We start from the raw sequence: 18,732 nt of genomic DNA on the forward strand, positions 1-18,732 counted from the left end.
TATTGTGATACAGTATATTGCAAGTTTGAGCTCTGTACTAAAGTCAAATAAAAATGGTCCTAAATGCAAGAATCACATAGAAGACTTAATGAAAGAACGTTAGAAATAATTATTTATTGACTCGTTTATATTTACCCGATTATCAGGTTGGACCGAAATATTAACACGATAACAATGTGGTATAGGTGTCGTGATTTGTAAAGAAATTGGCTGGATCGTTTTCGTATATAAAAGCACGTACTCACTCTTCATGTATATATACAGAAGTGGTTTGTACAAATATATAGAGTGGTGAGTACGTGATTTTGCTCTCCAGTGTAATTTTGTATAAACTTGGCGATCTTTGTGGGTTCTTTTTTATGCAGTTACTGAAGCGAGCTTCTACCATTCGACTCAATGGAAAATTCTGTATTTATCTGCTGTTTGTTTCACTATAATTCTTGTAAAATTACTCGATGTTAATGAAGCTTGATATTGGCTTTGTCCATCCTTCCAAAATGAACCTGTTTGTTTGGGTGCTACAATCCGAAAAGAATAGGGGAGTAAAATCCACCATTAATTTAATTCATCATCATTTCCGTCACCACCGATGTGGGAAATACGTTCCATATCTTTCGTAAAATTATTCGATTTTGATAGAATGGGTCTATATGTTCTGTGAAGCTTTTCCGCAGTTCCTATGTGTGGGGTTAAAATCAGTCAATAATGAAGGAGTGAATTTTCGGTTTAACAAAATATATAAATATAAATGCCGCAAAAATTTCGTAGAAAACATATAAAACATAGGGAAATTGGTAATAGGGAAGGCGATGAAAAATCTTAATAATAAAAACTCAATCGGTTGAACAATGTACTGGTCTCTGAGCGATAATGTACGAAATGGATGAATAAAAGAATGAATGAACGAATGCACATTAGTATAACACACACATATATATATTTGGTCTAGGAATTAATTCGTGCGGTTGGTACGCACACATTGAAGCTGTAGTACAAACACAAAATACATAAATACCTTAAGAAAAATATTGTCCATCGCTAGCCACCACTTTCGCCCATCTGTCAGGCAATGTACGGATTCCGTGGCGAAAGAAGTCCTCATCCTTGGAAGCGATCCAGTCAGAGACCCATGTTTCGATATCTTCTGAAGAAGTAAACCGCTGTCCAATCAAATCGTTGTTCATGCAATCGAACAAGTAGTAGTCCGAAGGAGCAACGTCTGGTGAATACGGCGGGTGGGGTAAAACTTCCCATCCGACATTTTCTAAATAGGTTTTGACCGGTTTTGCGACATGTGGGCGAGTGTTATCATGTTGAACAATACGTTTATCATGTCTGTTCTCCCATTCTGGTCGTGTTCTGGCCAGAGCTTGCTTCAAACGCATTAATTGTCGTCGATAACGTTCTCCATTCATAGTTTCACCCGGTTGCAGCAGCTCATAGTACACCACACCTTTCATATCCCACCATATGCACAGCATAACCTTTGCACAGTGAATATCTCGTTTTGGTTGTGATGGACCTGGTTCACCTGGTTTCACCCAGGCCTTTTTTCGTTTAGGGTTTTCGTAATGGATCCACTTCTCATCACCCGTAATAATTCGATGCAGAAACCCCTTTCTGCTCTGTCGTTGAAGCAGCAATTCGCAAATGGTTTTTCGTCTTTCAACGTCTCTGTCTTTCAATTCATGTGGAACCCAATGTGACATCTTTTGAATCATTCCCATGGCTTTCAAGCGTTTGGAGACTGTTGTTTGATCAACGCCTAATGCTGCTGCAAGTTGTTCCTGCGTTTGACACGAATCCTGCTCGAGCAATGCTGTCAATTCTTCGTCTTGAAATTTTTTTGGCTGTCCAGCTCGCTCTTGGTCTGCCAAGCCGAAATCACCACTTCTAAACCGTGCAAACCACTTCTGACACGTTCGCTCAGCTAGAGCATGGTCACCATACACTTCCACCAAAATACGATGACTTTCAGTCGCACTTTTCTGCATGTTAAAGTAATGCAGCAGGACACCCCGCAAAAACACTTTATCAGGCACAAATTGCGCCATGTTCACTTAACTACAAACTGGTGTTGTTGACGCTTTAATCCACTGCCCTATACTACGAACGATACGCGATGACAGGGGTTTGCAACACATGTGTGGATACACGGAACTGTGGGACGCTCCGTTCGTTGCGCCATCTCTTGTCCACCCGCACGAATTAATTCCTAGACCAAATATATATATATATATATATAAAACTGAAAAACTATCAGGTTTATTAAAACGACTTTCTACCATTCTACTCAACCGGTATTTGTGTGTCTGTTCTACTATAACTCTCATAAAACGTATCTGATTATAATGAAGTTTGGTTTGTGACTCTCTTTAACCTTCCAAGATATTGTTAGGGTCGCATTGTAAGTTTACACATTAAGATACGAAACAATTTTCAAGTATAAACTACGTAAAATGTATTCGATTTTCATAAAACAGTGTATAATTTCGTTAGAGCATCCCGATCATCTCCGGTTGAAATTGGTGAAGTATAAGTGTGTGAAAGAGACTAAATTCCCCCACATTTCGAAATTTCTTCATTTAAATAATATTTTAATAAATTCCACTATACCTTTCACCAAAATTATTTGATTGTGATGCATTATGACAATATTTCACAATCATTTCCATTGGATAGATTAAAGTGAAAAGGATAATTAGCCCCATTCCTCATTTAATAAATATTTGAATATGACTTATTGTAGCCTTGGAACTACGTGACTTGAAATAAAACCTAACCAAAGAAACTTGTTTGCTATATTACTAATCTTTGTCACAGTTTCGGCAGTATATCTGGTTTAAGTGTTCTGTGAGGCTTTCTCACAATCCCTATTTCTTAGGATTAAAATCAGTCAGTAACGAGTGAGTGAATCACCGCCCTCCGATTTATAAAATACATTCTGCGAAAATTTAGTAAACATTTCTCGATTTTTCACATACATACTGAAGTTGATGAAGGATAAGGAGGAGGTGGTGATTATTATTATTATTATTATTATTATTATTATTATTATTATTATTATTATTATTATTATTATTATTATTATTATTATTTGACCAGGATAGTAGTGCTGATTTTAGCTGGAGCGCTAGTGTTATGTTTATCGCTGTTACTGGGCTAGTGGAGTTGGACAGGGGAGCGGAGAGTGTCACTGATGCAGTGTATCCAACGCTTTTTCAAGTTGTAGTTTAGATGTTTTAGATATTCTGTTCTGTTTGCGCTTATTAAAGAACGCCAAAAATTATATACTTATTATTGAATCAATGTATGCATAAAAATTACCAATTCAACAGCATACGAGGGTAAATTGGAAAGTTCGTGGCCTGACTAGGAAGGAAGCAATTATTTCATGCTTGTATACAGGGTTGGCAAAAACCATGGTTTTTATTTAAAAAAAAAAAAAAAAAAAAAAAAAAAAAAAAAAAAAAAAACGGTTTTTTTTTTGGTTTAAACCAGTTTTTTTTTTGGTTTAAACCAGGTTTATATGATTTAAATAATTTGCTCTATATATTCATATCATATATGGACAGAAATAAGTTTGTTTCGCCTTGATGTTATTATGCAACAACCAGGTTATGCTGGAAGGGGTCACATAAGCTTAAAGCGGAATAAAAACCGCTTCTCGAGTTACATCCGAGAGAAATTGTCCTCCATTTGAACTCGGAACCAGGACTAATTGGCCACAAATGCGATACATCTGCCGACTCGCTCACGAAGAAAAAAAAAAAAACCGTTGTACTGATCTTTACGTTGTGCTTCTTAATATAACTGTGAAGAGTCATTTCAGAAGGACAAAGAGATAAAGAGTTGCACAAGTGAAACTATTACACAAAATTACATATGAACAATTTCAAAGTACTACGGAGTACAGAAGAACTAATTTAGTTCAAGTTAGTTAACAACGACTTTCATTAGTCCAAAGTAAAGAAATACAACGACTTAATCTGCATATCAATAAGAAAAGTGAATAAAGATACGAATTATTTGAGTCCACTTTGGCTCAGACTCATTTATACATAAATAGATACTAAAGGTACTTATTTCACTAAATGCCTCTCGTGGGGTCTGTATGACCCCCCCCCCCACACACACACACAAAGTACGGCATTTTCGATGTATTTTGTCAATAGTAAACATTGAAACGAAACAATATTTAGAATTTTTCTTCGATTGCAATTACATAACAATAATAACAACTACAAAAAACACACAATAAACATTTATAAACATAAAAAAAAAAGTTGCTTTTGTAGTATAATCTTTTTGAGTAATGAATGGGGAATTTAGGTCTGAATATAATACGAATAATATACGGGAGTGAAACGTGATAACCCACAAATGTGTGTTCATCAAAATTTTACAAACACTTACACTTTTACGAACATTTTTTTTGTTTTTTGGTTTAAACCAGTTGGTTTTTTTTGAAAAAACCAGCTGGTTTAAACCTTGGTTTAAACCATGGTTTAAACCACCTTGGTTTAAATCAGCCAACCCTGCTTGTATACATTAGCTGCGTAGCTATATCCGTTGGTAGTAAGTGTGTAAAATTTCATGTCTCTGTTGATTCACGTGAGGAATTTATAAGGCGCTAAGTCGGCGGAAGTGATGGAAATTTGTGACAGAGAAAATCGAGAATCGAGCTGTCATTAAGTACCTGCATAAAACGGGCTTAAGACAACAGGAAATTCATATGTACATGATAAAGACACTAGAAGACTTCGCGCCCATGGTGAAAAGTGGGTAACTGAATTTAAACGTGGCAGAAACCTTGAACGTCGACCACTACAGAAAATGTCAATAAAATTTGTGATGTGATTTTGAACGACCGCAGAATCAAAATCCGAGAGATAGCAGATACTGTGGGTGTTTTCTATGAGCGAGCACAAAACATTATCGTAAACGAATTATGGTTTTTCAAGGTGTCCGCGAGATGGGTACCCAAGTTGCTTTCAGTTAAAATCAAACGCAATCGACTTACCCTTTTCCGTGATTGTTTGGAACTGAGAGTGATCCGGAGGAGTTTCATTGGCAGATTTGTGACTATGCACGAGATATGGGTATATCTTCATACACCGAAATAAATAAATAAAAAAAAAAAAAAAAAAAAAAAAAAAAAAAAAAAAAAAAAAAAAAACACTCGAAGCAATGGAAACGACCTGGATCTCCTGTCCCAAAGGAAGCCAAACAAGTTTAGTCAGCAAACAAGGTTATAGCATAAATTTTTTTGGAATGCTAAGAGCATTATCCTAATTGATTTCTTGGAAAAGAGAAAGACTGTCATTTTGAATACTATTCACCCTTCTGCGGCGTTTGCGTGAGGAAATCAGATTTAAAAGGCCAGGAATGCTGTGAAGAAAGGCGTTTCACCTGGACAATGCGCGCGTTCACACGTCCATTGCATTCATGGCAGAAATTTTTTCCTGTTAGTTCAAACTTTCCGCACCCGTCCTATTCGCTTGATCTGCCCCCTCGGACTTTCACATGTTTAGAAACCTTAAAAAGCTTTTGGAGGGCGTGAATGACTTTCTTCGGATGCAGAGAGGAAAAGTGCTGTACTCGGATATGCTGCAGGGCTCGAGGAATTATTTTTTAAAAGTGATATAGAACCGTTACATGAGAGGTTGCGTAAATGTATCTCGGTCGAGGAGGAATACGTGGAAAAATAAAAACATAACTTATCCAAATAATTCTTAATTTTGTGGGTCAGGCCACGAATTTTCCAGTCTTCCCTCGTACCGCAATAGACAAATTAGCGAGCTTTTACCGTCCATTAAGCAAATTATATATAAAAAAAATATTCGATTTCGTTATAAAGCAGAAGCAACCTTTAAAAGGCAGGAATGACGATGTCAATGGCTACTAGTTAATTAAGGGTTAATAGTTTAGAGCAGAGCTTTTCAATTTGGGTGCCACGTGGCATCATCAAGGATGTCGCGAGATTTTTTTTTTTTTTTTTTGTTAGAAATTCAGAAATTTAAATAAATGAATAATTTGTGATAAAACAATACTAAATATCCGTATTAATTCTCATCCAGCGCATTAATTGTGTGATTGACTTGTTGATTCCTACATTTTTTGTCAGTAATATTCGATGATACCATTAGATATCTTTGTTGTTAATGTTATAAGAATTATCAGTTCAGACTGTACAACAGTGGCCCTCGTAGCATAGTCGTTGATGCTATCGTCTTTAGTGTAAACAGTCTCTGGTTCGATTCCAGGTGGGGACACTCGGTCGATAAAAGTATAAAAGCCATCGTGAATTAGATTTTCCTAGGTTTTCCTCATTCACAACAGGTAAATGCCCTGATAGTACCTCACATATTGGTCCTAGGCTGCTTTCTTCCTTTCCAATTCCCGGAACATAGTTACCGCCGAGGGACGTCATCCCCTATACTTGACGGGGTATGACCATAGCCGTTGAAAGCCCAGAAGTCTAATTAGTAATCCTAATCAGACTCTATAACGATGAATATCTAAAAATAGATTTCACGTGCTATATCGATGAAGGGTGTTTGTTCTGTATCAGAGTGCTTAATATGTGGAGAAACACAAACGAGTAGGTGTCGTACAGGGACACACCCACCGGATCTGAACCTTCTCAGAATTTCGTAATTTTTAAAGTAATATATTTGTGTTTTACCTGCGTCAGGGGCGCACTCACGGGGCGTCTATCCCGTCCAGATTCCCTCCTAATTATTCAACTTCGGAGCCTCGTAACAAAAATTTATGTATGAGCGCCTGGTGTCGTGTAAAGTTGTATGTATCAATAGACTGTCACCTTAAGAGAAATGTCAGAAAGCACTGGTTTAGAGAATCGCACAATATCTTGTAAGTGTAAATCAAATTAAGGTTAAGGCTCAAACAAATTGTACGATGATTGTGTTTTAAAGTACGTTTATCGAATGCACTTAAATTATTTTCTCGTGTTTCATCCAGGAGAGAATTCAGATACGTTTTTACTGGGGAGATATGTGAAAATCCTTTCCGCTGATCTAGTGGCTAGCCCGGTGCAGATGGTCCCGGGTTCGATTTCTGGTGGGAAAGCACAACAATTTTTTTACAATAATTCATTTTCATTAATCATTCGTATCTTTAACCTAAATGATATCTCTGTAAAGCGTTGAACTTTAAAAGGATTTCTTGAGAAATACTAACCCTTTGAAGGAAACTGAAGGTGAAGAAAAAAATTCCCTCCGCTTTTTAAAGGATTATGGAATTGGAAAGCGCACCTTTCGGGATTTAGTTGTAAAATTTGATTCGAGTGCACTTTACTTTTTGGATCATTATAGAAATCCAGCCCTTTGGTAGAGTTGGGTTAAAAAGTATTTGAACATAATGGTATACCACATTTTCTAACTTTTGAGTAAATTGGAAAGGAAGGTTGGCTATTCCCGTACCATATAAACTCCCTGTCTTTGCAGGTACATGTTCAAAATTAAACTACCTACATATTCTTCTGTTGTTCGACTACAACCCATTCGATCTAATAACTCAATTTCACCGTAAGTGGTTTTTACCATTACCTTCGCCCGAGACGCTCATTTGATAAAAGATGAGCGTATGGGGTGATGTTAGCTTAAGCACCAATGCTTTAGCATATAATAAATTCACAATTTCTATTTATGAAGATCGAAATTCGCTCTGGACCTCCGTCTGAATTTATCTCTAGTTCTAGCACTCAGGTGACAAATAATGAATTCCATTAACTCTCTTTACACGCAGTGTAATTTTACAACTTTAGAGCTTAGTGTTATCGTAGACCTAATAACGGTAACACTTTTTTTCTATTAAAGATCTTTTTATGACATTTATCGATTGACTTGAAATGGCTTGAGTTTAGCCTGGAAGTACAGGGTGCTTATAGCGTAAACGTATCAGACTTACGATCTTGTTTAATAAAAGCTGCTTCTCCTCACCCACCTCTCTCTGAAAAGCACTGTATTAGCTAGTATTATCCACATGTAATTCAATCAATAGCAAATTGTCTTTAACCAGTTGTGATGTTTATCTCAAATCAAAGTATTAAAGTGTGCTAAATACGCTTACAAGAGAACGTGTGGCTAAGTTCAGGGCTCCCAGCTGTCCTATTTTTTCCTATATTTTGGAAATTTGTGTATATTTGTCCTATATTTTAACCTTGACCTTTATTTCCTATATTTTTCAATGATTAAATTATTAAAAATGCATGCAAAACCAGTGTTGCCAGTACATTGGCCAGATTTAATTATTGTATGTATGAGCAGTTAAAAATTCCCGTTTCCAGGTGAAATAGTACAATTGTAAGTAACATTTAAACTGAAGAAATTAATTATATTTCCGATTCTTTTTCGAGGTGCGTAATTACAAATTGACTGCAATAAGGCAATACATTTCATTTTCAAGTGTACTTCCAAATGGCGTTCGTGCAGCCAAGGCCACACTTTAGCAATAGTGGATTAAAACTGTACTGTCGACAGACGACATACTGACGACTGACAACACAATACCGATTCCCAGTCGACTCAATTTAGTCTGTGGTTTTTATAAAGGATATATAATTTAAAATTTTACTAACAATGTATTAACAATTTTTAATATTAAAAAAAGAAGAACCTACTATCTAAATAACCAATTATGAATATTTGTCGTCCAAACAAAACAATGCTGACTGTTCGATTTAGGTTAAGTGGTTTGAACCGATTAATCGTCGGTGATTTTTGTCGTCTGTCCGAAATAATTTACGTAGCTTTTCATTGCAGAAGGTAGTCATTTATGGTTTGTTTAATACTTTAAACAGATAATCTATACATTTCTTAGTGTTTTCGTAACAAACCATCATAAAAATACATGGTTTTGAGAGTTTTCACTAGTTTTTCGTTGGAATCGAACAGAATCGGTATCGAACCCGGTAGAACAAAGAATCGAGAATCGACGATTCCTCGATACCGCCGGTATTGAAGAATCGAGAATCGAAATCGGCCCATCCCTACTTACAACTGTTTCATTTGGTGATAAAATGGTTCTGTAGTAGAGCACTTACCTCAGGTTCGAAACTCAGGCCATGTAAATTTGTGCTGGACATTATGTTCTCGAACTTCTTCCGTTCCTCTCAGTCTCATTCCACAGGTTCTTTCATAATCATTAACTTTTAATCATCCATGTCTTTTAACCTACAGGGCATAATTGTTGGACGTAACTACAATTCATTTAATTTTAATTATACTAATTATATACTATAAACTCAGCCAAAGAAGCGTTATCTGTCACATTATGCTGTGTAAACACTTACGCACATTTAAATTTCCAATTTTTCCTCTTGATTCAGTCTCACGCAATAGATTATCGGGAACTTTTGCCGAACAATATATACAAAATTTGCTGATTTGTCGATAAATCTTCCAGAATACTCTATTTTGTAAGATTTTTTTCTCCGTCCTCAGTCTCTGAGAATGCTTTTAAACGATGAAGTAAGAAAGATGAAGTCTTCGCATTGTCAAAATTTTGTGGTTTATTATGAGTGTTAAAACAGATCTTCATCTTCAAAACACACCCATTTGTTTCATAGAGGAAAAAATGCAGAGTTATCAAAAAATGTAGTGAAAAATGCGGATGTATGATAAGAACAAATATTATCCAAATACTGTATGTTAAAAAATGTACAATGTTCACATTTTAAGGCAAATAGTAGATTAGTGTACTAATTTAATATGTTTAGTGATATTTGTACAGTGACTAGTATCGTATCAATGTATATATTCGTTCAAGACGTTTTCTTATTAATTCATTTATTTATTTGTTTGTTTCTTACTTAGTATCGAAGCTTAGTGGAAAGTGAAACTTTAGAGTTTGCCGTTAAAGCACACTACCCAATTAGATGGAATGACGATCAAGAGTGGATCCTGAACTTGACAGGTTGCAAAGCAACAGTGAATATTATTTATGCACATAAAGAATTCTTTCAAGGTGCGTATTTAAAATGAAATTTAATCAAACAAAGTAATATTTATGAGTAGAGCAAATCTTTCAGTTCTTCTTTCTTCTATTTAGAAGAAAGGAAATCTAAAATATTGTTTGTTGAAACAATAGTTAATCTAATTTCGTGCTTTTTTGCAGAGGGGGTGGCTCAGTAGTAGACTGCTCACCTCTGGTGTTAGTAGGAATCCCTTGTTCGATTCCAAGCCAAGTGAGTTGGTAGTGGAAAACATCGTGTCCGTGGGCTTTCTCGGAGTTGTCCCGTTTCCTTTTACTTTATCATTCAACTAATTCTTTCATTATCATGCACCTTCATTTATCATCTGTCCATTTTAGTGTAAAGGGCATAATGGGACATAAAACTATTAATATCATTTCTTTTTTTAATCATTTGAGTTCGGAACGTTTTCTTGAAAATAGCGTCAAAATTTGGTGTTATGTATTATTTCAATTGTTTCTCAAAAAACATGCATTTCAACGAAACGGCATTATAAAAGATTTACTTCCTAAAAATTAAGCTAGTCGGCTCATAGAAATTCGTTGGTTTTTATTTTAGTGTATCTTTTCAGCACCGAGGTTATATGGGACGTGAATTTCCGGTGTAATATGGATCAGAACCACATGTACTCTCACCAGGAGTCGAACACTAGTCTCACGAGGGGCATATTCAATTTATTGATTTCAAAGCAAAACTAAATTAAAAACTTAAGACAGGCAGGGCAGTTATTTTATTTTAAGTAACGTAAGTTAATTACTTGATTCAAAATTAAATAAACTTCATTAATGTATTCATCAAAATGTTTGTTTAATATTAATAATAATAGATTAAATGACGATCTTGAAGAAAAACAAACTCAAAACTTTGACAGAAGTGTATTTTTGTTAAGTTGCTGTGACAATTGTGTATGTTAAGTTACTGTGGATAAATAGTAAGCTATTTGTTGATACTTGAAAGATATGCAAATTAAAAGAGTACATTCAGAGTTGCGATGATCATGTAGTCGCCATGAAAGTTTTGAATATGACAGATGTTTTGTAATTTTAATTGCATTATTCGCTGAAAGAAAATATAATTAAGAAGCTAATGTACTTTTTAAATACATATTTTAAACAAAATTGTAAGTCATGATTACGTTATTGAGTATTATGTAACTAAAACCTGTTTCTTATCTTTCATAGATATGATAAATGATTGGTCGAGTAAAAGTATCCCAGACATCTTGTACTTTACTCCTTATACATGGAAAATAAACCTTCTATTAAAGGAATTTGAAATAATTACTCTTTGTAATGAGTATAATTGGATTGATTGCTCTTCACAGAACCAGGAGAACGGTAATACTTTTCAGTTTTATTTTAAGTATCTCCTAATATTGATCCCATTCTTGTAAATATTATTTTCTGTTACGAATATAAATGTAGTCTGAGTTGTTGTTGATTGTTTAAAAGAGTGGATGAACATATAGCAATTTTCGTTTGATTAGGTTGGCATATATCGCATTTGCGAATGGTATCTGTGTGTAAGTGTAAGCAGGAGGAGAGGTTCCTCCGGATGAGTACTTTTTTACTAACGATATCTCACGCTTTGAGGTGTTTTTATGATTTAAACTTTGATTCTAATACATTTTCGTTCCGATTCGTTGTAAAATCCGATAAATGGTTATTTTAAAAATCAATTTAAATTTTTCTAATGGTTAAGAGATTAAAATTCTTTGTTGGGTCAACAATGGCAGGTGGAGTCATTTAACAAAAATAACAACCGCAGTCGCAGTTGTTTTTGTGAAACGTGGTGGTTGATCGGCAGAGGCTTGACGACACTTATAATTACGTGAATCCTTTAATCCCAAGTGATGCTTCCTGCCAGGAGAGTCGCAGTGTTGAGGGAACCATTTCTGACGTGAGAAGCGTGACAGTTACTAAAACGAAGAATCAGTTAATTTTTCGTACGATGAAGAATATGCATTCTGTCCTCATTGTGAAAACATCTGGCTAATCAAAGATGACTTACCATCCACATTAGCAAATGTCATCAAACTCTCTATAAGAAAAATAAGCTTTCCATACCAAAACAGGAGTCATCTTTCAATTATAGTTCTTCCTTATCAAATGGAATTGAATGTGGTAATCACAACATAAAGCAGATATCCGACTGCAATCTAATAGTCAAATTAAAATCCTATGTACATTTACTAAGAAGAGTCCCAAGAGGTACTCGGTCACCAGTAGCACCTCTCTATAAAGCTATCTATCATATTGTAAACAGAAATGACCTAGACGCACGGAAGGAATTTTTATTATTTTTGTGTGCAGTACTCAATGTTTTGTTACCATCAAATCACGTATAGAACTTAACAACCTGGGTCAAGCAATGGGATGATTCTCACCGAGATGCGTTACCCCATCATTACACAGAAAAACACAAACACAAACTTCAGCACTCCTCTGCTCCAACATCCTTTAACACCAAAAGAGTCGAAAATAAACTCAACAATGGAGATATAAGAGGTGTAGTCAGATTATTAATTTCTGACGATATCATTGTCATATCTAATGCCTCAATTTTAGAAGCACTTAAGAAGAAACACCTTTCACATTCAGGCATCTAAAGATCAACCTAACATACTAAGAGTTTCAATTTCTGAATTACGATATACTATATCTAAAATCCCATCCGGATCAACTGGAGCTATTGATGGTCTCCGATCTTTGGTTCTTAAGGATCGACTCTTACATCACGAATCAGATTGAAAGGAAAGATAACCAAATAATTCTAGAATACTTCATTTAATCTTTTCGGGTAACGTACTTCACGAAATAATACCAACATTTTTTTTTTTTTTTTTTTCATCAATTATTGCATTTAATAAGAAGAGTGTTGGAATTGGACAAATAACTGCATGTATTATTAATATAGGGATGAAATAAATCCAGGTGTAAAGGGACTTCCTTGCCAGCCCATAGTGTGGCGTAAATATGTACTGGACATAAAACGTTGTATCTTTAATACTCTTTGAATGGTTTTTGTTTGAAATCAAGAGCTTTAAAAATAACAGAGCTACAGTGTTTATTGCAAACCTTTGTCAAGTTTAAAGTAGGCTTACAGCCCTATTCAGAATGTCCGCTCGCAGGAAAACTGAGTATCTAAAAAAAAATGAATAAATGCTTGTTTTCAGCTCTCTAAATATAGTAGGACTGTAAGTATAAAAATTAAAAAATAATAAATTTTGTCAGAAACTTTTAAATCTGAAATTGGATGATTTTAAATGGTAAAGTCATTGTGCGAAGTTTCCTGTTTGCTATCAGTAACCACATTATGGTCAATGGAAACGGTATGAATATTTACTTAAATAAGAAGTCATGATTAGTAGTATCAATTTATTTTTAATTGTTGTTTACGGTTAGTTATAATAATTTCACTCGTACTCAGTTTTGAGAATATTTTGACCAATCCATGTTATACAGTGCTCCATCGTTTCAAGTATGCTTTCCTTTGCGTGATCCTAAGGACGATGTACTTTTCTGGGACACAAACCCAAGTGGTGATTCGTATCTCGCTTTTAAGTAGTAGGTCCCATCTCATTAGCCTTGGTGCTAAAATGAAGATTTTAACTCCAGTCTATCAATCAGCTAAATTCTGCTTATGCTGGTTATTTGGCTTATCTTGCTCAAGTCGAGTAATATTAGTAATTATAATATGTAAAATTATGAATGATACTTTAAATAGTTTCCTCATTATTCAAGCACGCAAAATTGTGATCATAAAAGAATATTTCGTTTAGGTTTGTGATGGGGTGAGACTTCAGATACCTAAGTAAATAAATAAAATAAAAAAAAAAAGGAATGTTTCCAGAATTGTCTTATCTGTATTGAGTGCAGTAATGGTAATAAAAATAATAAAATCTATTCTGTAGGCTTTATTTTTATAGAAATTAATTCTTTAATATTTCGGTTATACTCGATCAGATTCAAAACATGTGCGAATGGAAAATGATGATTTTTCATTTAAAACTGTTGAAAGATGCTGAATGAACAAACATTGTGTGAAGATACCTTATCTGATGTACTTATAAGGCACTTAGTAAGCTTTGACTTACTAAGAAGGCAGTATGGTGTTCAGCGCTTTCAACCACTTCGCTTATTTTTATTGTGTGAATTGTAGTTGTTCAATAATTATATCCATATTTTGTTTAAATTTCTCAGTTTAATTTTGAAAATTTTAAAACAAAAATATAAACAAAACTTTCCGTTGTACTATGAAAAATGTAGAACCCTAATTGATGCAAGGTAATGATTTCTTGTCCACATAACTTTACGCAAGTTAGAATTCTACATTTTCAAATATCATACGAAAGGGGAAGGAAATCGAAGTAATTCTTATTGAGACAAAAACGCTCAAAGCCAAATTCTAATCGAGGAAATTTAAATAAAAACAAGCACAATGCTGGCAACACTGAATATCTGTCATCTTCATATTTCGAGGTGTCTTAAACGCAATACTCAGTAAGACCCTCCCCGCTGGTCCAGTGGATAGTGTGTTTGTTTTAGTGTACGTGGTCCCGGATTCGATTCGCGGTAGGAGAGCACTAAAAATTACTTTCACAACCATTCACTTTCATTAATAATCCATCTCCATTAGCCTAAAGAGTATAACTGTGGGATGTTACACTAGAAATTTCATTCGATCTGCAACGCTTATTAGGATTCTAAATCTTTCAATAAAATTAAATTGAAAATCTTCATGTACCCTTTCACTTTCTGCTTACATTATATTGAACTTCAACAAGGTCGCAAACAACTCTCGACTACAACATAAATACTGAAGCAATTAATTTCTACTAACAGAAGATATAAGTACGATTGATCTTACATAATCTTTTCCTGAGTCTTTTCGTAAAACATGCCCATCTACCTATTGTGTAAAAGCTTGTAGAAGCTGATACATAAGATTCACTTTGTTCAAGATAGTATCTTCTAGAAATGAAAATGCAGTCTTCTGTAAGAAGGTTAACTGTAGGGGTTATTGAAGAGATTGTTCGTACTTACGAGATTATCCGTAACTAATGGTAGTCCCAGCATATAATTCTGCTCTAGTTTTATTAGTAGTCGTATTACTGAATCTAGCAGTAGTTTACTGGAATATATGTTCTTACAATTTCAGCCCATGCCGCATTTTGTGGAGACGTATTTGATCTGTCATTCGATCTTCCATTCATCGACTTCCTACCATCTACTGTACCAATTCGATTTTGGATTCAGGTAGGAAGAAAAATAAAATATTAATGTCTTGTTTTAGCAAGAGTAATGTGACTCATGATTAGCAATGTAGTTAGCATGTTTGTTATTGATGAGTGTAGTCCAGGTTTGATGCCTGATATGTTCGTTGTCTGCCATATTTTTAAAATATAAAATCACTGTTCTAGTTTTAAAACTCTATATATTTCCTAGGCTAATATATATTTTCAAGATAGTTACATCATGTACATTGGTCTTACTTTTTAAAAATGCCACATCCTACACACAGACTACCTACCCTCTTTCTACACGATTTATTTACCATTACTCTCAAGTTCAAACTATTCTTCACATACTATTCGTTATATTGTTATTTGTCCCTCTCCCTTTTTCTTTTGTTTGTTTCATACACAGTCTATTAGGTGGTCTTCTGATTCGTACTAATTTTCTCGGTAACTGTCGATCTTGCTCTTCTGTCATCTTTGTGTGTAGCCTTCTTAGTGGTTGTCTGTTTTAATTATCTTCTAGTGCTTCGTCTATGAACAATTTCCTTCGTTTATGGAATCGTATGTCCTCTGGATATGGTTTTGACTTTGCCCCTTCTTGGCATCTTGTAGCTTTTGGAAAAGTTAGTTGATGACGGTGACACTTCTATATGCTTCTTCATATTATTATTAACAACGCCACTGGACTCACCTTTCTGATTTGTTAAACTTGTAAAACTTTGATAAAATATCTCCTCGGGGATTCTTCACCCCAGACCACTTTGTTTTCCTCCTCTTGTCCAAGTTCTTTCTGTCTATTCGCGATCACTTCCTTCTGTATAATATTACAACATCGTGCGTGGTTGGTAGCTTATCGCTGATGATTTCTCTATTGCCTTACTTGATGATATCTCCTGCTTTGCTTCCCAATTTGCGGCTCCATGTAGTTTTATTGAACAGATATTGCTTCTTCAAAAAGTGCTTTACTGCCTATACAACGTTTTCCGCAGTACCATTGCTTTCCAGATTATATGATGTGGTTAGCATAGCCGTAATGCTTTTTTCCATTAGGTATGTGGTGAATTCATACATTGTAAATGGAGGTCTGTTGTCGGAGACCAATGTCTTCAAATACTCGAAAATTTAGAATAATTCCTCTAGCTTGTATTTAGTTTCGGCTTTCGTAGTTGAATTCACATTCCCCACATAGATTCATAATGAATAATTGTCCACAAAAGAATTGTGATCTGTAACGCCCCTATCCGTAGCCTAGCGGACAAGGTGGGAAAACCCAATCCAACCTGGCCGCAGAAGAGGCTTTACACGCACAAACACCTAGAAAGCTCAGCTGTTTTCAATTCGGAAATCCAGAGGGTGTAATAATTCATGAAATAATAATAATTATATAAACAAATAACAACACAACAATTTCAGGAAAAAATATTTATTACAAAAATTTACAATAATCTGTTTTTTCCTCGCTGCCAAGTCAAATCTGGATTCATCAATTATTTTATTCATCAGCTTCAGAAGCGACAAAAATAATAAAAATTCCAGAAAGATTCATCCGATATGTCGTAAATCTTTAAATTTGAACAATAAACTATATTCTCCAGGCTAGTCAGGAACCTCTCAAGTTTGACGCAAATATCTACACTCTAGGCCAATCAAGGACCTCTCTTACTTAATGCGAATATCTATGCTCCAGGTCAGTCTAGGACCTCTCTTGTTTACTTAACACTAGTATCTTTTATTTCCTTTAAAATAAGAAATTAATTTGTACCTTTAATCAATACTGAATGAAGATTTCCTTTTCTTTCAAATCAAAAGAAAAGTTTCCGTAGATACTTATTTAAAAAAAAAAAAAAAAAAAAAAAAAAAAAAAAAAAAAAAAAAAAAAAACAAACAAACAAACAAAGTACTATCTTGACTAATTTAAAGCAAATTAGTTTGATAATGAAATGTCACGACGGAAGGCAACCGCAACAGACTTTACTACATCCAATCAAATGCGTTGTAACTTCAAAACATTATCAAACATAAACCGGTCAAACATTACTCTCAAACAACACGAACACGTCAAACGATTTTTACTTTTTAGAAAAAAGAAATAATTTTTACGTTCAATTTATAAGTATTCAAATCAGAATTAATAAGATTTTCGAATTTTACTCCTTTAATCAAAATCATGAGCTTCAAACCTGAAAAGAACATAGGGTAACAAGTACATTTCAAAGGTTTCGGGTATAATCCCTCCACCTTTGCTCCCCTGGATTTGCCGAGCTTACTCGCGTTAAATCTCTATATATTCCGCGGAAAAGCTAATCAAATGGAAATCAAAAAGACGACCCACAGAAACACATAATTGACGCAGACAAACAATGTAATAGGAAAATTAAAAAATCACTCATCTTTGAAAATCCACGTTTCTACCTTTGATTTTTGTAGTTTTTCTGCCCTCAACTGCCTTGGACTCATTTATCAAACAAGAATAATCCACTGTATAGTGAGGTTATGCTCAGGGTTTAGTTTTAACGATCCCAATTCAAACAATAACTTAATTGAGAAAATGGGACGTAGATCCACAATTTCCCACATTCACAAATTTGAGAAAAAAATTCAGAAACAATTATAATTATGTGATTCTGAGTATTACAAAGGTACTTTTCTGTAATTTGCTTGTTAACAGAATCAGAGAGAGCTAAACCAAGCCTCCCTTTCAACACTTTTATCGACTTTTCAAGCAACACTAATTTCACTAGTTTTATAAGAACAAACAAAAACACGTAATATTGCACTAAATGAAATATTACGATTATCATAATCCTCACGTATTAGGGTTATTCTTATTTCACTTCAATATCACACTCTTCTACAACGAAGACTTCAAGACAAGAAAAAGCAAAGCAAAAACGAAACGTCCATTTCGATTCGTAATCCATTCGAACAACCAAACAATCCAGATGTTGCACGTTCGTAAATTCCAACCCAAGTCAGCTAGCCGAGGCAAGCTGCTTGCGGTGGCAAGGCTGTGACCATGCGCAGACGCCCACCAGCGCATAAGCCAAGACCTTGAAGCTCTTGATTGTGAATAGAAAGGGAAATCTCGCAAGCGTTATTTTATTTATGTCTTTTTCTCCTATTTTTTAATAATGATGATTTTTTTTATAAAGCTTATATCTCTTTCTTTAACACATATTATATTAAATTCATTAATATTATTCGACCATTTTTCATCTTAGATTTACATTTTTATTTTTATAATTTCTTTTTTTTTTTTTTTTTTTTCTGTTACTTGTAACGGGCACGTTACAGATCTTATACTATCAAACTAATATATATGTACTCTTACCGTCTGTTTATCTTCTGACTGCTCTCCAGCTATTATATTAATTCTTCGAGTTGATTTTGTGCATGCTACGTTTCATATGATTCACTTATTTCCTAGATATCATGCTCCAAAGCAGTCTACCAAACTACTTCCTTAGCTACCGCTTGAGTTCTTGAGTTCCATGTA

At 34.5% G+C, this 18,732-nt stretch overlaps 1 protein-coding gene across 6 annotated transcripts in view; it reads left to right on the top strand.

Moving 5' to 3' along the window:
- tweek (transmembrane protein KIAA1109 homolog tweek) overlaps positions 1-18,732 on the top strand; it is a 262,126-nt gene that overhangs the window by 25,235 nt on the left and 218,159 nt on the right. For all 6 annotated transcript variants that reach the window (XM_081728543.1, XM_081728545.1, XM_081728547.1 and 3 more), the window contains exons 6-8: positions 9,840-9,990; positions 11,179-11,334; positions 15,158-15,255. In XM_081728543.1, the coding sequence (XP_081584669.1) occupies positions 9,840-9,990; positions 11,179-11,334; positions 15,158-15,255 (405 nt within the window). The remainder of the gene's footprint in view (positions 1-9,839; positions 9,991-11,178; positions 11,335-15,157; positions 15,256-18,732) is intronic.

Source organism: Thermobia domestica, chromosome 10 (genome assembly GCF_964235325.1).
Source record: "Thermobia domestica chromosome 10, izTheDome1.hap1.1, whole genome shotgun sequence".
NCBI lineage: Eukaryota > Metazoa > Arthropoda > Insecta > Zygentoma > Lepismatidae > Thermobia > Thermobia domestica.